We start from the raw sequence: 18460 nt of genomic DNA, 5'->3' as shown, positions 1-18460 counted from the left end.
ATCTACACAGAAGAAAACCCTGTCTAGGCTCTGCCCTGGTACGGGTTGTGTCGAGCCATTCGTTAGTCTGGTTGTTTGATGAGAAAAATATATGAAATGTAGTTGCAATAAAAGCATTAAGAATCCACACAGCTGTGGCAGCGCATGACTTTTATTCTGCTGTGCGGAACTGAGGAAGAACCGATGACGGAATAGTTTGATCTTCGGCTGACCAATCAGCAGAAAGGGGCATATAATTCCCGCCCACATGTAGAAATCGAATATTCAAACTGTTTATACATTTTTCTACCTCTGAATGAAAAACGAAAAATCAAGCAGAAATCTCGTTTTTCGTTTGTCTGAAAATAATGAAAAAAAGAAAAACGATTTGTTTTTTTTGTTTTCTGTTTTTTAATTGAAAACGGATTTGGAATGGACGCAAGATACCCTGATTAAAACCCTGCCCTCTATTCAATATTCCGTTTCACTTGGAAATACATCACAGCCAGTGGTGCCTGGAGAAGTGGGTATACTCTTAATTTATGCCCCCAATTTTTTTTAAAGTGGCCCAGCAATAGATGAACATCCTGTTTTATAAACAGTGACATGTAAGACTAGTCTTGCATATTTAGTTCACCCGAAAATGAGCCAGTAGTATTTGCACATTGTCTCTTGACTTTGCTGCTTGACTTCACGGAGTAAGGATCACTATGACATTAATATTAGCCACGGAAGAGGTGCAGATTTTGCAATCAATACTGGCATACAGACAATAAAGACAACTACATACTTATACACTTTGACAATTCCTTAGGGGTTTTCAAACCTGTCAAACAACTATTCTCTCACCTTGCAAATAGTCTCTGCCAGTAGTTTATTTTGTGAACTATGTCTTAGAATGGCTCATTTGCAACAGATAGTGTAGGCCTGAGTGTGCCAACATTATAAGTTTAAGTTGCAATTTACATATAACTGGTCCTACGCAGGCCTAATGAATGAATATAAGATATGGTGGCAAGCATGGTGTCAGAGATTATTATTTATTTTATTTTTTTTATCTTTCAAAGAATTCAACAATATATTCAAAACAATATATTAAACTATTATACAGGGTTTGACATGAACTTTTTTGCTCAGCAGTCACTGTGGCTCGTGGTTTTCCAAAGTTACTAGCCACTCAGCATTTTCACTGGCCACAATTTTGCTGTTAAATTACTTGATTTTGAGTCATTTTACTTGATTAAGAAGATTTAAAACCCTTTCAAACTTTCAAATGCAGAGTGACCACCCAAATCAAGACTACATTGCATATCAGCTGGTTTGTGCAGGTGGGCAATATGAGCATCAGGCTAATATGAGAAATTTAATATGAGTTATTTTTTAGGCTATATAAAAGAACAAAGAAGCAAATAAGCAAATTACAAAAACAATAGTAGCCTAAATTAAATAAAAAACAAAAACGGATACAGTATGTTTATTTAATATGTATACATTTATTTAACACCTGTAGTTGTTTGATTAACATTAAGACAGACAGGTTTTTAATTTGGCTGCTGAATAAATCGACGTAATATTCTGACACATATCCAGTTATTACCCACCTGTTTACGTACACTTAAGCCATAACCGACTGTGTTCTTGTGAGATAGGCTACTCCACACGATGGATATTTTGACATCTGTGTGCGTGTGTATTTGAATATTCAGGCGCAAGGAGAACGGATTGCGCGTGCGACAGAGAGAGAGAGAGAGCGCTTCTGTTGAATGTCATTAAAGGGTTAGTTCACCCAAAAATGAAAATTCTGTCATTAATTACTCACCCTCATGTCATTGGACACCCGTAAGACCTCCGTTCATCTTCGGAACACAAATGAAGATATTTTAGTTGAAAGCTGATGGCTGAGAAAGGCTTCAGACAGGCCTCCATTGGCATTCAGTACATTGACACTTCCAAGATCCATGAAAGGCACTTAAAACGTCGTTACAAAGTCTATCTCACCACAGTGGCTCTACAATAATTTTACGATGCGACGACAATAGTTTTTGTGCGCAAAAAAAAATCAAAATAACACCTTTATCCAACTTGTTCTCGACTTCCGTGTGTGCCTCCACGACGCATGCGCGTGAATATGACGTAGCGCCGGCGTTCGGGAAATCCATGAAATACACACTTTATCCCCATTTTGAGCACTACGCCGAGACCTAAAGCACGATCAATGTAGAATCCAACAGCTTAGACACGCGCGTCTTCCTCTGCTCGTAAACAAATCGGTTCTGGGTCATATGTCCGAACGCCGGATCTGCGTCATATTCTCGTAAAATTATTGTAGAGCCACTGTTGTGAGATAGACTTTGTAACGACGTTTTAAGTGCCTTTCATGGATCTTGGAAGTGTCAATGTACTGAATGCCAATGGAGGCCTGTCTGAAGCCTTTCTTAGCCATCAGCTTTCAACTAAAATATCTTCATTTGTGTTCAGAATATGAACGGAGGTCTTACGGGTGTCCAACGACATGAGGGTGAGTAATTAATGACAGAATTTTCATTTTTGGGTGAACTAACCCTTTAAGCGCGATTCCCTAACTGCAAGTTAATCGATAAAGAATAGTAATTGAATTGTAATTTTGTGATACAACGTTATATACATATAATTATAAATTATGTGCTGGACTCTCATGGCTAATGCAGAACTGCTGAATGATGCGCATCAGAGGGGATTTAAAAGTGGGTATACGCAATGCCGACTGATAAAGAAGTGGGTATACACCGTATACCTGCGTATAGCCTGCACTACACCAGTGATCACAGCACTGAAATAAAATCGGTTGCAACTTCCGGTTCACTGGGACTTTATTGTTAGGCCATTTCTAATGGTTTCAAGTTTCATAATGCATCAAATTATCATGTATCAAAAAGTTTATTTAATTTGTGGCTATTTTTATTTTATTTTTTTTCAGTTTAAAATACATTTGAAAGATTTTTTTTAACTCTCCCAGTTGACAAAAATGTTCTCATTAAATTTTAGTTTAGTTTTTTAAATTCATCTGTTTTGTATATACAAGTTATACATCTTATTGTGAACAATTCATCCATGTATATGTTTCATGCTTGAAACGTTTATTTATTTTTTTACCTCGTAATGTTTAATCGATCTTCCGGTGAAAAATGTCAGACTTCTCTCTTTTGAATGCTGGGCTGCGTTCAGCCCCAACAAAACGTTTTTTAAACGGAAACGGCGCTGCGTTGAACACCCTGTTCTGATGACGCAAGAGTTGCAACTATGGCAGCTGAGAAGGCACATTCTTTGTGTTCTTTTTGAGGAATTTTCGGAGCCTGATAAAATCGATATAAATTCGTGTTTAATACTGCAAAATACATGCAATCACTGCCCTTGCCGTCCAGAATAAAAGACAACATCCCAATCCCATTTAATTAACCTTTTTTTATCTCCTGGTAATCAATTCTAATTGTATTTTATTTTATTTCTAGTTCTTACTTTTTTAATAGCTTGTATTTTCTTTCTCATTTTTATGTAAAGCACTTAATTACCATATATGAAATTTGCCTTGCAATGAAGCTAAAAATATAAATAAATACATCATCATGTTGATATATATAATGTAATTTTTTTTTTACGACAATCATGTCTTCTAATATCTTCAATTGTTGCGTATACATACTGAGCTGCAGCGGACACATTTGTAAAAAACTTTACTTGGACCATTGTGTGAGCTGTCTCTTTAATACCGCGTGTTTTATATACATGTTGCTGCTGATTGGGCTGACATTTTTGACACACCCACCAAACGAGATAAAACGCATCTCAAACCTGTTACCTGTTCCAGGAAACATGACGTTCAACCGGAAACCGTAGCAAAACGTTGCACTTTGAGCTTTGAACGTGCCCCTGAACTTCTCCAATCAATCAGCTTAAAGGGATAGTTCACCCCAAAAATTTTATTTTGTCATAATTTTCTCACCCTCATGTTGTTCTAAACCTGTATGAGTTTCTTTCTTCTGTTGAACACAAGAAGATATTTTAAACAATGTTGGTAATCAAACAGTCGATGTAGCTATTGACATACATTTTTCCTACTATGGAAGTCAATGTGCTGTCAACTGTCTGGTTACCGTAAGTAATGACAACATTTTCATTTTTGGGTGAACTATCCCTTTAAACCCTGCCCTTCCAAAATCAACTGCAGTTTCGCAATCATTTTTTAGTGCAATGGCAACATCTCAAAATCCAATCAATAACTGATGGATAGAGCCAAACCTCGCCCTTAATTTTTTTTTCCTCTGTAATCTGATACACTCAGATGCATGTCACAATATGGAAGAATTTGCCACTACTTCTGCTTCATCACTGCAATAGGCCAGGCTTTTAGTCTGGAGAATGTTGTAAGGGCCTAACAGCTAATGCTTGACTTCCTGATCAAAACCATGTTCACATCCTTACAACTACATGTTCTAATGCAATGATGTTTTTTGAAGTTAGTAAACTTTCTGTCTGTCTGTTTTCTTTAGCTCATCAGTTTCATCATCCTTATCTGTTATGCCGCATCAATGTATGGAGGGTATTCAGCTGTCGCCATCTGCGAGATGGTCTTTGCCATCATCTTCTTCATTATCTTCATGATGGAGCTGGACAAACAGTTCCTGGTGGTGAACTGGCTCTGGAGCGTGAGTATGAATTCACACACACTTGCATTGTGATGGCGAGTTTTTCATGTGCAATTGTCACTCAGATTTTCTGTTTGCTCCTTCAGGATCTGTTCCGCGCTGCAATCGGTGCAGCGCTTTATCTCATTACCTCTCTCATCTGCGTGATCGGTGGAGCTGGGGATGGGGCCCGCATCGCTGGTGGGGTGAGACATCCAACTTTCAGCATCAAAACATTCCGTTCTTTCATTTTTATGAACAAATCGAATTTATTAGGGCTATATATCCTTCTCTGATCATCACTCTGCTGGCATCTGTCTATAACAAAGCTCACCTTCTCTCCCAGGTGTTCGGTCTGCTGGCTGGGATCTTGTTCGCTTATGATTCCTACACAATCTTCTTGGAGCTCAAGAGCAGCAGACAGCACACAGCTGCTCCCACAGGTGCATAAACACACTCGCTCATTTCTTTAAACATTTTAGAAAGTACACTGGCCGCAAAGGGTATTTGGAAAATATGAAAAAAATTAAATGATCCCATAATTTACGCAGTCGCAAAGTGTATATGACTTTCTTCTTTCAGCCAAACACAATCAGAGTTATATTCAAAAATATCCTAACTCTTCCAAGCTTTATAATGGGAGTGAATGGGACCAAAGCGCATCCATCCATTATAAAAGTAATCCATACGGCACCAAGTGATGCATTTTTGTAAGAAAAATATCCATATTTCGAACTTTATAAACTATAAACACTGGCTTCTGTAACGGCCGTACGTGAGTCTAGTACCGCCCAAAGAGTGACCTCTGACCCGACGCACATAGGTGTAAATCGTCAGGACCCCCCCCCCCCATAGTTATACATACTTAAAAGTATTGTGTAAGTAGTAAAACAATACAAACGCAAATGGGGCAGAAATGCACTTTTAAGTTTAGAAACATTTTGAGTTCCCCCTCTCTTGCCTCACAGTGGTTTGGTCCATCACGCACCTCAACAACACACACAAGTCCGTTGGGAGAGAACAAAGTTCTTCAGTAGTTGTGGAACTCCAGTAAATAGGAGTTATTTTATTCACTTTAAACATCAGATGAATTGATCATTTTCTCTTTAAAACAGACGATGCTGAGCTATTAATAAATTAGCAATGACACAAAATGATAATAACCAATGTATTTTTCCATAAGTCTGATATTTTAGTGATAGCTTGTTGTAAGTCACCCACTACAACTAACACGGCGATAAGCCTATGTGTGAACTGATATTAGGCTAATATTGTAGATCTACCGCTGAGTAGGGTTTTGCTCAATGCTATTTGGAAGAAGCAAGATAATTTAATAATTATATTACCGCATGGTGAACCTATGATAACTCATATTTAAACAACTATTGCTTTGTGTTGTTGGCCAGATAAAATGTCAGAGAAAAGAAAAACGGACATTTTTTAGTGCACCACAACGTCACACATATCCTTACAAGTACAATTTTGGCTGTATTATTTGTGTCCCATTCAAAAATTGCCCTTGAGAAATTGTATGTTTATTACCCCCCCAACTGTTAGATTAAATTTACACACGTGCCGACGCATGACGTATTGACGAACACTGAACCGCAGAGGATAGAGCAAAACACCGGTCACAAATTAGAAGTCTATATCGAGTATTTTTAATAGAATTGTGATATATAAACTCGCAATTCTGAGAAAAAAGTGGTCTCCCAACCCCCCCACCCCTCATAATTGGACTTTATAACTTGCAATTGGAAATCACACAATTCTGAGAAAAGAAGTCAGAATTGCAAGATAAACTCACAATTGTGAGATAAAAAGTCGCAATTATCTTGCTGGGAAAATGTTTTATTCTGTGACGGAAACAAGCTTCCATTAGCCTGACAAGCCAGACCCACATCAAGATGTTGGGTCTGGAAACACACCATTGGCAGGGCTCAATCCGAGGGGTGAGATAAACGGTTGTCTTTCAAATTCCCTCTGCACGCAATAGGATAGCGCTACAACCAACCAGAGCAACGAAGAAGATGAAGCGGAGCAAGTTGATAGATAAAACACATCTTCGGACACATCTTCCTTTCTTAAGAATGACATCAATGCCGTTCTTTGTTCTTTTCTCCAAGAAAAGCTTAACTCCAAGTCTTCCAGAGTCGCAGCCAAAGCCGATTCGAAATACACGATGTGATTGTCCTGACCAGAGTTTGGTTTTTCCAGCTCGCAAGCCAACGGAGAGTTGCTAGACTACCCTGCCTGCAAATTATATTTGCTGCCACTAGGGTGCGTCTAGATTTCTAGACTAAGCTTTCATAGTTTTTGGATATTTTAATCTAAAAATCTTGCATATTGTGCCTTTAAGCAAGTACGATTGAGCGCCCGTTTACCATATTTGATGTGCTCTGTGCATTTGCCAACGCTAAGTTAATATATGTATATTAGACGCCTAAAATAAATCTGCTCATCATATTAAGCGATTGTGTCTCTTCAGAAGACTTGATTCGTATGGATTACTTTTTACAATGCCTTTATGATCTTTTTGAAACATCAAAGGTTTGTGGAATGGCTTTCAGTGGAGGGACAGAAATCTCATTAAAGATATCACGAGGTGAAAATGAACAAACTTTTTAAGGGTTTGGAATGACATGAGGGTGATGTTCCTTTTTGGTTGAACTGTCCCTTTAAATCTGTTCACCCAGCAGCATCTATGCAAGTTTTTCGAGGTTTAAGCCTCTAAAGGTGACACATGTTGTAACTCTCTTTGAACAGGTCGCTGAAGGCCGTCTGTGGGATGTTTACAACTGACATTTGGCATTTGAGCCAAACAGTTATTCTGGTAGAGACGCCAGTGGCAACACTGGTATCTAACCAAAAGCTATGCCGTTTTACATGTCCCCTCTTCGCTTCGTGTAACTATAACAACTAAACCGAACTAACTATTCCCCAGTTATTTATTTTGCATTTCCCTTTTTGTTTTCTCTCTTTGTTTTTTTAACAGATGACACAGTTTGAAAGCTACTTTCCTCACTACAACATTAACAGCAACCAAAACATGGAGAACGATTCTAAAAATGGCAAAAGGAGAGAATTCCTGAGAGTTATCGCAAAGTTACCGTGAGAGATGAAGACCAGAGGAATGCAAAAGGAATGAAACCATTACACAGAAAAGGGATTGAAAAGTGAGCTGTAAGTTAACGAACAGCCATTAAAGATATATGAAGGAACAGAAAGCTATGGCATCCAAAGATTCATTACTGTCCTTTTCGTCAGGCGGCTTCTGTTACCACAATTTTTTTTTGGACAGATTGGGTGGTTACAAAAGCAAATCACAACATTTAGTAGGATATAGGGCTAATAAAATGTCAGATAAAACAGTTATCAAAAGAGTTGTCTTCCCATTCTTTACTAGAGAAAGCCTATTATTATTATTATTATTATTATTATTACGTTTTGTTGGAAAACTGGATCTTATTCAGTTTGGTGCTGTTTTTTTCTGAAGAAACGTTTAAGCTCACCATAGCTTGCAACTGTAACTAAATTCTAATTACAATTGATGTTCTTGTGTTTAAAATAAGTTAATTGTATACGTTTTTGATTATTTCAAACAGGATTTGTGTCAGTCTAACCAGTTATATTCAACTCAGGTGCATGCAGTCAAGAAAAAGTCAATTTAAAGGGATTTTCTCATTGAAAAGGAAGGAATATCTTCTACGATGGCACAAATTTGTACTAGAACGAGTTTAGATGTCCATGTGTTGGTACAATATGTTCATTTGTATTCATCTTTCTTATATATTGCTATTTAACCTGTTACCTCAAAGGTTGCTCACTGCCATAATTGTGTTCTTTTTGTATTCTAATAATAAACCAATTCATATATTAGACATCAGCCTCTATTCCGTTCAACCCTATTGAGTAATGTAGAGTAAGAAATACTAAAACGGCACTGTCATCGGTTTGTCATCATTTCCTCCTTCAAGATTTCCTGAGGAAACATTAATAAAAAATGTTTACTCAACTGTGTAATAAGAAATTATTTTTCGGCGTGCCTTGAAAGAGATTCATTGAGGAGTTTACTGCCAGCTACTCCCAGTTGGTCGTCTTCACGTTTAAATAAGCAGAACAGCTTCTGGAACAGGAAATTATCTTTCTCACCTGACACATGATTGCTGTAATGCCATATGCACAACAGTTGTAATTTTAATGTAAAACATGGGACGCTTGACTAAAGCCCTATTCGGACGGGAATAGTATTACCTGAGGTAAACCTTTTTACAGAAGGTTAAAGTCGACGTAATCTTTACTGATATTGTCCATAATGATTACTGAGATTGCACATTCCGACGGGACTAAAATCACTGAGAAGCTCTGGTAATAATTACTTTACCCCACCTCGCCATGTTAAACTAATCCCGTCAGAATAGGGCTTTAGTCAAGCGTCCCATGTTCAGAGATTCATAAATCTTCCATTTTAGTAAAACACAATAATCTGGCCTGTTTTGTTTTAGACTAGTGTCTTTTTTCTGTTTGGAAACCATTTATAACATGTATCTATTGTTGTAACAATTTATAAATGATAAATTGGAATTTGTGAAGACTGTTTGCCTGTTTTTTCCTCTCATGTCTGAAGTATTGGTTTTTGCAGCCTCCCTCAGGCTACCACACTACCCGACGACAGCATTTATTTGTGAGATGGTCAGAAATGCCAACAGTTCTGTAAAAAAATATTAACTCAGGATGTTCTGCTCTCTTAAAAGAGACTTATTTTCAGACGAACGCTTTTTGCATGTTTTTTTGTTTTCAGACATAGCCTACAGCATGTGGAAGTAATTCTGCAGGATTCAAGTCTCTGTCTAATTGGTGTTGCTGGTATTTTTGGAGTTCTTTCGATAACATTCAATAAAAGGCTGTTATAACGTGTTCAACTTTTTAAAAATGTGTGTGTGTGGACCTTTACATCTGTATGAAAACATTTGAAGAAACGGTACAGCGAGTGAGTGAAGAATAAGGTGCGCGCGCCACCTGCTGGAATGAATGATGACGACTGACAATGAGGTTTTATAAGCAACAGAAATTTACTTTATATCATATTTGCAGTAGGCTTATGTTTTAAAAGTAAAGACAAGAAGAGAAAATGTGACAAATGTCACTAGATGGCAGCTTCTTCATCGTAATTATAAAAAAAACCTGACAATTAAATGGCGAAAATAGATAGGTAGCCTATTAATATTAGCATACCTTTACAACTTCATAAAGAGATATTTTTAAATAAATATATAGGCTACACAGTCATTCATAAGAAGTTAAGTTAATCACGATTATTTTACTTTATTTTTACATTTTTGTGTAATTTCTAAAAAAAAGTCTATCATTTTTAAATATAGCTACAAAATAGAATATTATTTTAAAGAATAATAAAAAAATACATAAAGATAGATCAATCGATAGGTGGGAAGGGACAAATAAGTAAAAAATGCTTTTTTGTAAAACACCCCTTTTGAAGAAAAAAATGCATTTCGTTATAGTGTGAAGTCTGATGTTTGACAAAATATAAGGGGTCACTAACTTTTCAATTCTTTCACTGAACATTTTTACTGAAGTGTGTCCTATGGTGTGACATAATTAACAATATAGGGGTATCGCACCAAAAGACAACAGAAATGAATACTTTTATAGTGGTTCCAAAAAAGTTAAATAGGCTATTTGAAAAATTCTGAGACTAATCTTACCATGTGCATATGTCATGGGCTTCACAGTAACATGATCTTGAATGGGGTCCTATAACTAATTAAACTTGTCAGTGGACAATTTTGCCTGAGGTAAAAAATCTAAAAACAAAGCAGTTTTTATAACAACAGGTCCATGCAAGACAAATAATTGTTTAACTATTTAGGCCTACTGCATTTTATATGATGACAATACTATAGCCTATTAATTTTTATCGTGTGTGACAGTGAAAATGCCATGTCATGTCAACAACCCAGATAGATAGATAGATAGATAGATAGATAGATAGATAGATAGATAGATAGATAGATAGATAGATAGATAGATAGATAGATAGATAGATAGATAGATAGATAGATAGATAGATAGATCATCACAATACACTTTACACACAATACTAATAAAAGTATTTTTAATGCCAAACCCCATTAAAAAAAATCACTTTGCAGTGTGTTACGGTGTTTCGCTCTCGTACAGATGACTGGTTGTTGTGATGAGAGTGGAAGGTAGGCTACAGTAGGGGGTGGTCCTGATACACTACAGTTAAACACTTGTCCTGTAGGTGTAGCCCGTCTGGTTAGACGTTCTTACGGGCAACTTCTTGTGGAGTTGTTGCCAGCACAGACATCTACAGGCCAGAAACCAGACCCCGGAGACGAGCGAGAAGAAGTTACTTTAGATTCGAGGAAACTACAGCGGACATATGAGAGTGTTCGCGTGAATCCAGGCGCGAGACGTTACAGCCGCCGACATGTTCACGCGCGGATCAAAGAAGCGACGCTCCAACCGCTCGGTAAGTTGCTCTAATGTCGTGGCATCCCGCTTTTAACACAATCTACAGGCATTTGATCCTTTTCTACCGTCTGTCCTCAGGCGTTTGAATGGACGTAGCGTGGTTTGACGTTTTAAAGGTCGTTTAAACCCATCGTGTTGTTGTTCTGATGGTCGAAAGTTACTTTTGTGTACCTGAGGAGACTGTTTTCATCGCAAGGCACGTATTATAACCTAGGTTACATATTATAACTTACACTCCTACATTTATTTTTAATTGCATCAGCAGCAAGTTTTGCCTGCAGCTTGTATAGTTATCAAATTATTATTTCCCCCTAACCATTAATGTGCCATTTTCGTGATCTTGTTAACTATTGAATTGAGGAGGCGTGGCTTATTTTTGCCTACGTCACCGTTACCTGTGCAGGTGACGACATCGGTTGAAGTATCATTTCATAATAATAAATAAATTAGACGTTTTAGTGTTCAAATTTAGCATGAATTTACCCAAAATAATGTGTGTTTAGCGTATGTATAAAGTAACAAATTTGGGCTAATGCTAAATTATTCTTGAAATGTTATTTAAAACGACTACAAGAATAGAACAAATTATACCACAGATTTAAGTTCAGTTTTAAGAATATTACTAAACGTTAGCCTATGACTTTTTTCATGTTTTCCTTTCTGAAGGTCGTGCTTTGAGGAAATATCTGGAAAGGGAGAGTGGACAAAAAGTAAACATAACCTAAAAACATCAGGACATGCTTAGGCCTATATTCATTGAAGATGCTAATTGGATTAGAATATTTTGAATGGATTAGAACAGGAAACTCTTTGTTTCCTGAAGCTGCTCTCTGTAATGTGTTGATTCAGATCCGTACCAGATGGGCTTAGCGGTGAAATAAATCTTGTAGTTATGTATCAAAATGAAATGAATGGAGATCAGAAGCTGATGTTGTCCTTTTAAATTGGACCAGGAGTCACAAGCAAGCATCTTGGCATACATACAGATCCGTGACCCCCTTGTAAATGCCATAGTTTTAAATCAGAATGTCCTACTCAGGACAGACCATGAGGAAACAATGATAGTGGGCCTCATAAAACTTTAAAAAAGTGATTTTGAGCTCTTTTGACCTCTTGTAACTGTTGTCATGGTCACAATCGAGAGGAAATTTCCCCTGAGGGTGTGGACAGGAAGACACCCAGAGGGCATCCTGTCTCACCGTAAAGAGACGGGAGACTAGTTTTCTACATAAAACCTTCAGGTTATAGTATTTTTTCTACGCATACACTGCGTGTCACAATTTCTTTTGATTAATGCTTTGTCACATGATCTTTTCTCTGCAAATGTCTTCACAGTAATCTGCACAATAACCTTTGAGAGATAAATCTTAGGTCATTGTTTTGTTTTTATGAAAGTAGTTTGTTTTTGTACTAATTTTTGCATTTTTTACATTCCGTACTTCCCTTACTTGCATTTTTATTCACATTGCGTTCTGCACTTTTGTTACTTTTTTTATTTACCGTACTTACGTCACCTGTCATTACCTCTTTCACTTCTTTTCTTTCTCAGGTTACTTATGTTAACTTTTGTTACTTTTGCTACTTCATTCAATTCAATTTCACTTTATTGTTGGAATTTTTTCCAAAAATTGTCTTGCATCTCACAGCGTTTACGGTCTCTCATGAATTCACATCACTACACATCCACATCATATAATAAGACACTACAATAGACACCACTTGGGAAGAAAACAAACATCCTGTTTCAGTGCAACACTTAAGTCTCTTCAGAATCCTGAGGCCTGCTTAGAGCCCCAATTCGGGTTTATTAATTTTACTGACTGATGAACAAAATATTTCCATAATCTGTTCATTCCAGCATATGGTACTCTAAATCTTCTGTTTGATGGCAAAAGTTGATATCCCTCGTATACAATATGGCAAGAGTCAGACATAATTGTTCCTGTCAGGGACAAGGTTTTTTTTTTTTTTTTTTTTTTAACACGCCGCCCATGAAAACTTGGCTCAAGCATCTAATTTAGGATAATAAATGGAGTGGAGGTGGATATTTTAAAGGCAGACTAACAGGTCTTTGAGGGTCAGAATTCTAGCTGATAGACAGGTGTTCAAATACTTATTTGCAGCTGTATCATACAAATAAATAGCCTATATAATAGTTAAAAAATCATACATTGTGATTTCTGGATTTTTTGTTTATTTTTTAGATTATGTCTCTCACAGTGGACATGCACCTACGATGACAATTTCAGACCCCTCCATGATTTCTAAGTGGGAGAACTTGCAAAATAGCAGGGTGTTCAAATACTTATTTTCCTCACTGTAGTTATTACTATAGTAACTGCATGTAACATATGTAACAATGACACTGTAAAATAAAATTTTTCCCATTTTTATTACCTCCATTACTTTCCTTTTATTACATTCATTACTTTCCCTACTTTACTTAATTGCGTTAATTTCCTTATATTACTTTTGCTACTTTCCTTACTTTACAGACAGTACTTGTTACTGTAGGTTACTTGTATTACTTTCAGCACTTTTATTACTTACATTACTTTGCTTACATTACTACTGTTACTTTCCTTACTTTCGTTTCTACTTCTGCATTTCTTTTGTTACGTACCTTACCTTTGTTACTTTTTGTGTTGTGTTCTTTGTTTGTTTTTGTCTAAGTACTGGTTCTTTCTTTAGGCACAATAGAACAAATTACCTTCCTTAACAGTTCCCCGCCAAAAAAAATATTTTACGGCTTTCTGTGTTTTCACTGTTATACAGTAGGGGATGCTATGACACATCTTTTGAAAGAGAATCTCCTGCTCAAAACACAGGAGAAGAAGATACAGAAACGTCTCAGGTTACTTGCGTAACCTATGTTCTCTGAGTAGGGAACGAGACGCTGCGTCACTTTAATGACGTAATGGGACGCCCTCTGGGTGTGCCGATTGTCTGAAGCCCTTATAGAATCACGCCAATTGATTGGCTGATGGCGCGCACGTCGCCCCACCTGACGTAGTCACCTATATTAGCGCGCGCGCGCCATCTGCTCCTCAGATTTCTCTGCCGAAAAGGAAAACCTGTCGGCAGCGCGAGGAGCTTGGCAGCGTACGCAGCGTCTCGTTCCCTACTCAGAGAACATAGGTTACGCAAGTAACCTGAGACGTTCTCTTTCATAGGTTCACTCGACGCTGCGTCACTTTAATGACGTAATGGGAACGATATACCAAACACGCCAAGCTAAAGCGCTGCCGTATCTGGCTCAAAGAACACCAGATAACCTACATGACTAGGTTAAGCAGACAGGACATGCGAACCCGGAGCCATGTCGAGATCCAAACTATAGAATCTCACAAAAGTGTGCGGAGAGGACCAACCTGCCGCCACACAAATATCTTCCAAAAGAGCTCCTCTAAAAAGTGCTTGAGAGGAAGCCACACCTCTGGTAGAATGCGCTCTAATATCAAGAGGTGAAGGTAAACCACGCACCTCATGAGCTAAGGAAATAGCCTCTGTCACCCAATGGGAAACCCTTTGCTTCGAAGCGGCAAGCCCGCGGCGGCCAGCACCGAAGCACACCAACAGCTGGTTAGATTTCCTCCAGCTGTCTGAACGGTCAACATAACACTTCAACGCTCGAACTGGGCAGAGCAAATGAAGTTTCTCGTCTTCCTCCGAGTCAAACGGAGGGGGGTGAAAGGAGTGAAGAGTAACAACCTGAGAGCGAAATGACGTGGACAAAACTTTGGGCACATAACCTGGCCTAGGTCTTAAGGTAACCTTGACTAAGCCAGGGGCAAAATCCATACAGGTCCCACTAACAGAGAGAGCCTGTAGATCGCCCACTCGTTTCAAAGAAGATAGAGCTAACAAAAGAGCAACTTTGAGAGTCAGAATTCGCTCAGGAGCTGACTCCAAAGGCTCAAATGGAGCCAAAGCTAGCCCTTCAAGGACCACGGAGAGGTCCCAAGAGGGAATACCAGGGGAGCGTGCCGGTCTCAGGCGCCTAACCCCTCGCATGAAAGATGAAACCAGTCTATGCTTGCCTAGAGGGATTTCGTCCGACTCCCTACCGGCAGCTATAGCTGCGACATAGACCCGAAGGGTGGTGGCCGCTGCTCCAGCAGCAAACTTCTCCTGCAGGAACTCCAGAACTGAACCAACCGGGCAGTTAACTGGATCCGCTGCATGAGTCGAGCACCACGACTCAAAGACCCTCCACTTGGAGGAATAGAGCTTCCTTGTGGAGGGGGCTCTCGCATTAGCAATGATCTCCTGAACGTCTGCAGAAAGACCAGCGTTTAGTGTCGTTGGCCCTTGATGGGCCATACCCACAACTTCCAAATCTCCGGGTGAGGCAGGGCTCTACGCTAACATTTTTCTTGAGGAGCACTTGTGCTCCTAATTTAAAAAAATTAGGAGCACAGTCCAAAATATAGGAGCACTTTCTGATCAATAACACGCATTCCAATTATAACTTTCCCAGGATAATCTTTGTCCCTTTAAATTAATGTCCAGGGGCATTTTTACCATTATAAGAGCAATGTTTTCTAATCTTATTAAATGTATGCATCATCTTTTGGCAATTTCTTCAATTAAAATAGAAATTTTGTTTTTAAAATGTTAATTTCAATAAATTCAGTTAGAGCAATAAGACACAACCAGACTGTTACCAATCAAATTAAATCAGCATCAAAAGATCAATCTTTGCACTGTAGAAGTGCCACAGCAGCTCTATCTGAAGTGCTGTTTAGACACATTTACATAGATTTAATGCAGCTCATGGGTGAATAATGTTGTATGAATGTTTTAAATATAACTTTTTGAATTTAGAAATAGGCTATATACAAGTTAAACTGAAACTTAGTTAAAAGCTTTATATTTTAAATAAAAAGTCCATGCAAAGAATAAATGAAAATAAAACCGCCAGTAGGTGGCGTCAAGTCTTATGTGCGAGTCGTTCATTCAATCGTTCAAACGCAGATTCATTCGAATCAAACCGCTTGGAGATGCGCAACGTTCTGGTGTAGTTTCCCGAAATAGACAGTATTGTGCCTAAAACGTTGTTAATTAATATCAACTTGTCTATTGGACTTTTGTACAAGATCACGGAGCAATAGCTGTCCGTAACTTTATGCGCTCTGGCGCTTAATAAACAGAACAGCACGCGTCTCGCGGAAGAACACTGCAGCCGGATCTACTTCTCTCTGTTTGTGTCTATGGCGAGTCACGCAGGGACTGTGCTCCTCCGCAGCGCTGCGACCCAAACTGGAATTGAATAGTCAGAATATAAACACTTATTATATGTGTACCGTAGTGATTCAGGGTAAGATAAAAACACGGTTTGGTAAATGGATTCATGATGTACTCACTCATATGCATCTAGTCATTTGTATGGACTGCAGCTGATACAGATTAAATCAAGCACTCATACAGGGGCGTTTTAAAATGATTTTTTATTAATTCATTTTTGGTGGCATTTTTGCCCCAAGCCCCTGTTAATTTCCGACCTGGTTTATGATAATCCAAATGTAGTATTTCTAGTTAATTTTGGTTGCAAAGAAACATCAGCGCGAGTCTGGTAAGCGCGCATGGCTGCGTCACACACGTTTCACCTGGTAAACAATCTGTGAAGTGTAGTCCGTCGCACACGTTTTTTGCTCATGCTCTGCTGACAAAAGGCATGAAAAGCAGTTGATTGCAGCACGAAACGCAACAGTTGCTCAGTCAGTCAGTGTTGATGCACTTTGGCAGTTGTAGTTCTTATTCCGATTGTATTGCATCTATTCATGAGAATCGATCGGGTCACTCGCACCGGTGCGCCTAAATATTTTTTCACAGTCGCACGCAGTCATTTTCAGGCGGAAATGCGCCCAAAATGGGCGCTATGTAGAGCCCTGTGAGGGTGCCAAATCCTGCCCTGAAGTTGCGTCAAAAGGTCCTTCCTGACCGGTATCTCCCATGGGGAGGAGTCCAGGAGGAGAACCATCTCCGAGAACCAAGTCTGGGATGGCCAGTGTGGAGCCACCAGCAGGAGGCTGGCCCCACTCTCCCTTACTCTGTACAGAACCGCCGGAATCAGCTTGATGGGCGGGAACGCATAGAGTTTCAGATTGGGCCATGGATGCGCGAACGCATCTATCCCCAACGGGGCCAGAGAGCTCAGAGAAAACCAGAGCCGACACTGGGACGACTCCTTCGAGGCAAAGAGGTCCACTTCCGCTTTCCCGAACATCTCCCAAATCTGTGACACAGTTTGAGGGTTCAGCATCCATTCCCCCGACCGGAGCTTCTGTCTCGACAGATAATCTGCAGCGAGGTTTAAGACTCCGGGTACATGGACTGCTCTCAGGGACAAAAACTTGTCCTGAGACCACAGGAGGAGTCGGCGCGCATGCCTGTCCAGGGTGCGCGACCGTGATCCTCCCTGGCGATTTACGTGAGACACCACTGCCATATTGTCGGTCCTGACAATGACATGATGCCCCCTGAGTGAGGGGAGAAAATGCTGAAGGGCCAGGGATACCGCTCTCAACTCCAGGCAATTTATGTGCCAGGAGAGAACTTCCCCCTCCCAGATCCCCATAGCTGGTCTGCCCTCGAATACCGCACCCCAGCCGGTAAGAGAGGCGTCCGTTGTAACCATTTGGCGACGGAAAACAGCCCCCATCTTGACCCCTTTCTGAAGAAAAAGAGGGTCCCGCCACATTGATAGGGCACGAAAGCAGCCGCGTGACACCTTCAATAGGCGAAGGGCCGATCCTGTTGACCGAGCCCCTGAGCGTTTCATCCACCAGAGGAAGGGCCTCATATGGAGCAGTCCCAGGGGAAGCACCGGGGAAGCTGCGGCCATGAGACCCAGGAGCCTGCGACACGTACCCACAGAAACATGATGGCCTAGCCTGAAGCGGACCAAGCATGTTGTGATACTGGAAACCCGAGCAGGGGCCAAACGGGCCTGCATCGGAACGGAGTCCAGACGAACACCTAAGAAGGTGGTCTGCTGAGCCGGAGTAAGAACGCTCTTGTCTGTGTTCACTCTCAAGCCAAGAGATTGAACGTGTCGAAGAACGACATCTCTGTGATGACAGGCTAACTCCCTGGAGTGGGCCAAAATGAGCCAGTCGTCCAGGTAATTGAGAATACGGATGCCCTGGAGCCTCAGCGGGGCCAGAGCAGCATCCATACACTTCGTGAACGTCCTTGGTGCCAGGGCAAGGCCGAAGGGAAGGACTTTGTATTGATAAGCCTTCCCTTTGAAGGCGAACCTGAGAAACTTCCTGTGTCGTCTGACAACCTGAATATGG

The 18460-nt window shown here is 39.7% G+C and overlaps 2 protein-coding genes across 9 annotated transcripts in view; both read left to right on the top strand.

Annotated features, from left to right (window-relative positions):
• The window catches only part of plp2b (proteolipid protein 2b), a 43389-nt gene extending 33821 nt beyond the window's left edge, over nucleotides 1-9568 (top strand). Inside the window, exons 2-6 of one of the 7 annotated variants that reach the window (XM_079827694.1) lie at nucleotides 4506-4661; nucleotides 4748-4846; nucleotides 4987-5083; nucleotides 7636-8733; nucleotides 9089-9568. In XM_079827694.1, the coding sequence (XP_079683820.1) occupies nucleotides 4506-4661; nucleotides 4748-4846; nucleotides 4987-5083; nucleotides 7636-7649 (366 nt within the window). In that variant the 3' untranslated portion in view covers nucleotides 7650-8733; nucleotides 9089-9568. Of the gene's footprint in view, nucleotides 1-4505; nucleotides 4662-4747; nucleotides 4847-4986; nucleotides 5084-7406; nucleotides 8734-9069 lie in introns of all 7 variants that reach the window. The other 6 variants (XM_079827697.1, XM_079827696.1, XM_079827698.1 and 3 more) reach the window with 6 other exon arrangements.
• Nucleotides 9569-10898: 1330 nt separating this feature from the next.
• The window catches only part of prickle3 (prickle homolog 3), a 78957-nt gene continuing 71395 nt past the window's right edge, over nucleotides 10899-18460 (top strand). The window contains exon 1 of one of the 2 annotated variants that reach the window (XM_079827687.1): nucleotides 10899-11157. In XM_079827687.1, the coding sequence (XP_079683813.1) occupies nucleotides 11116-11157 (42 nt within the window). In that variant the 5' untranslated portion in view covers nucleotides 10899-11115. The remainder of the gene's footprint in view (nucleotides 11158-18460) is intronic. The other variant, XR_013817349.1, reaches the window with a different exon arrangement.

This window comes from Gobio gobio (genome assembly GCF_949357685.1).
Source record: "Gobio gobio genome assembly, chromosome: 10".
Lineage (NCBI taxonomy): Eukaryota > Metazoa > Chordata > Actinopteri > Cypriniformes > Gobionidae > Gobio > Gobio gobio.
This window is presented reverse-complemented; position numbering and strand designations above follow the sequence as displayed.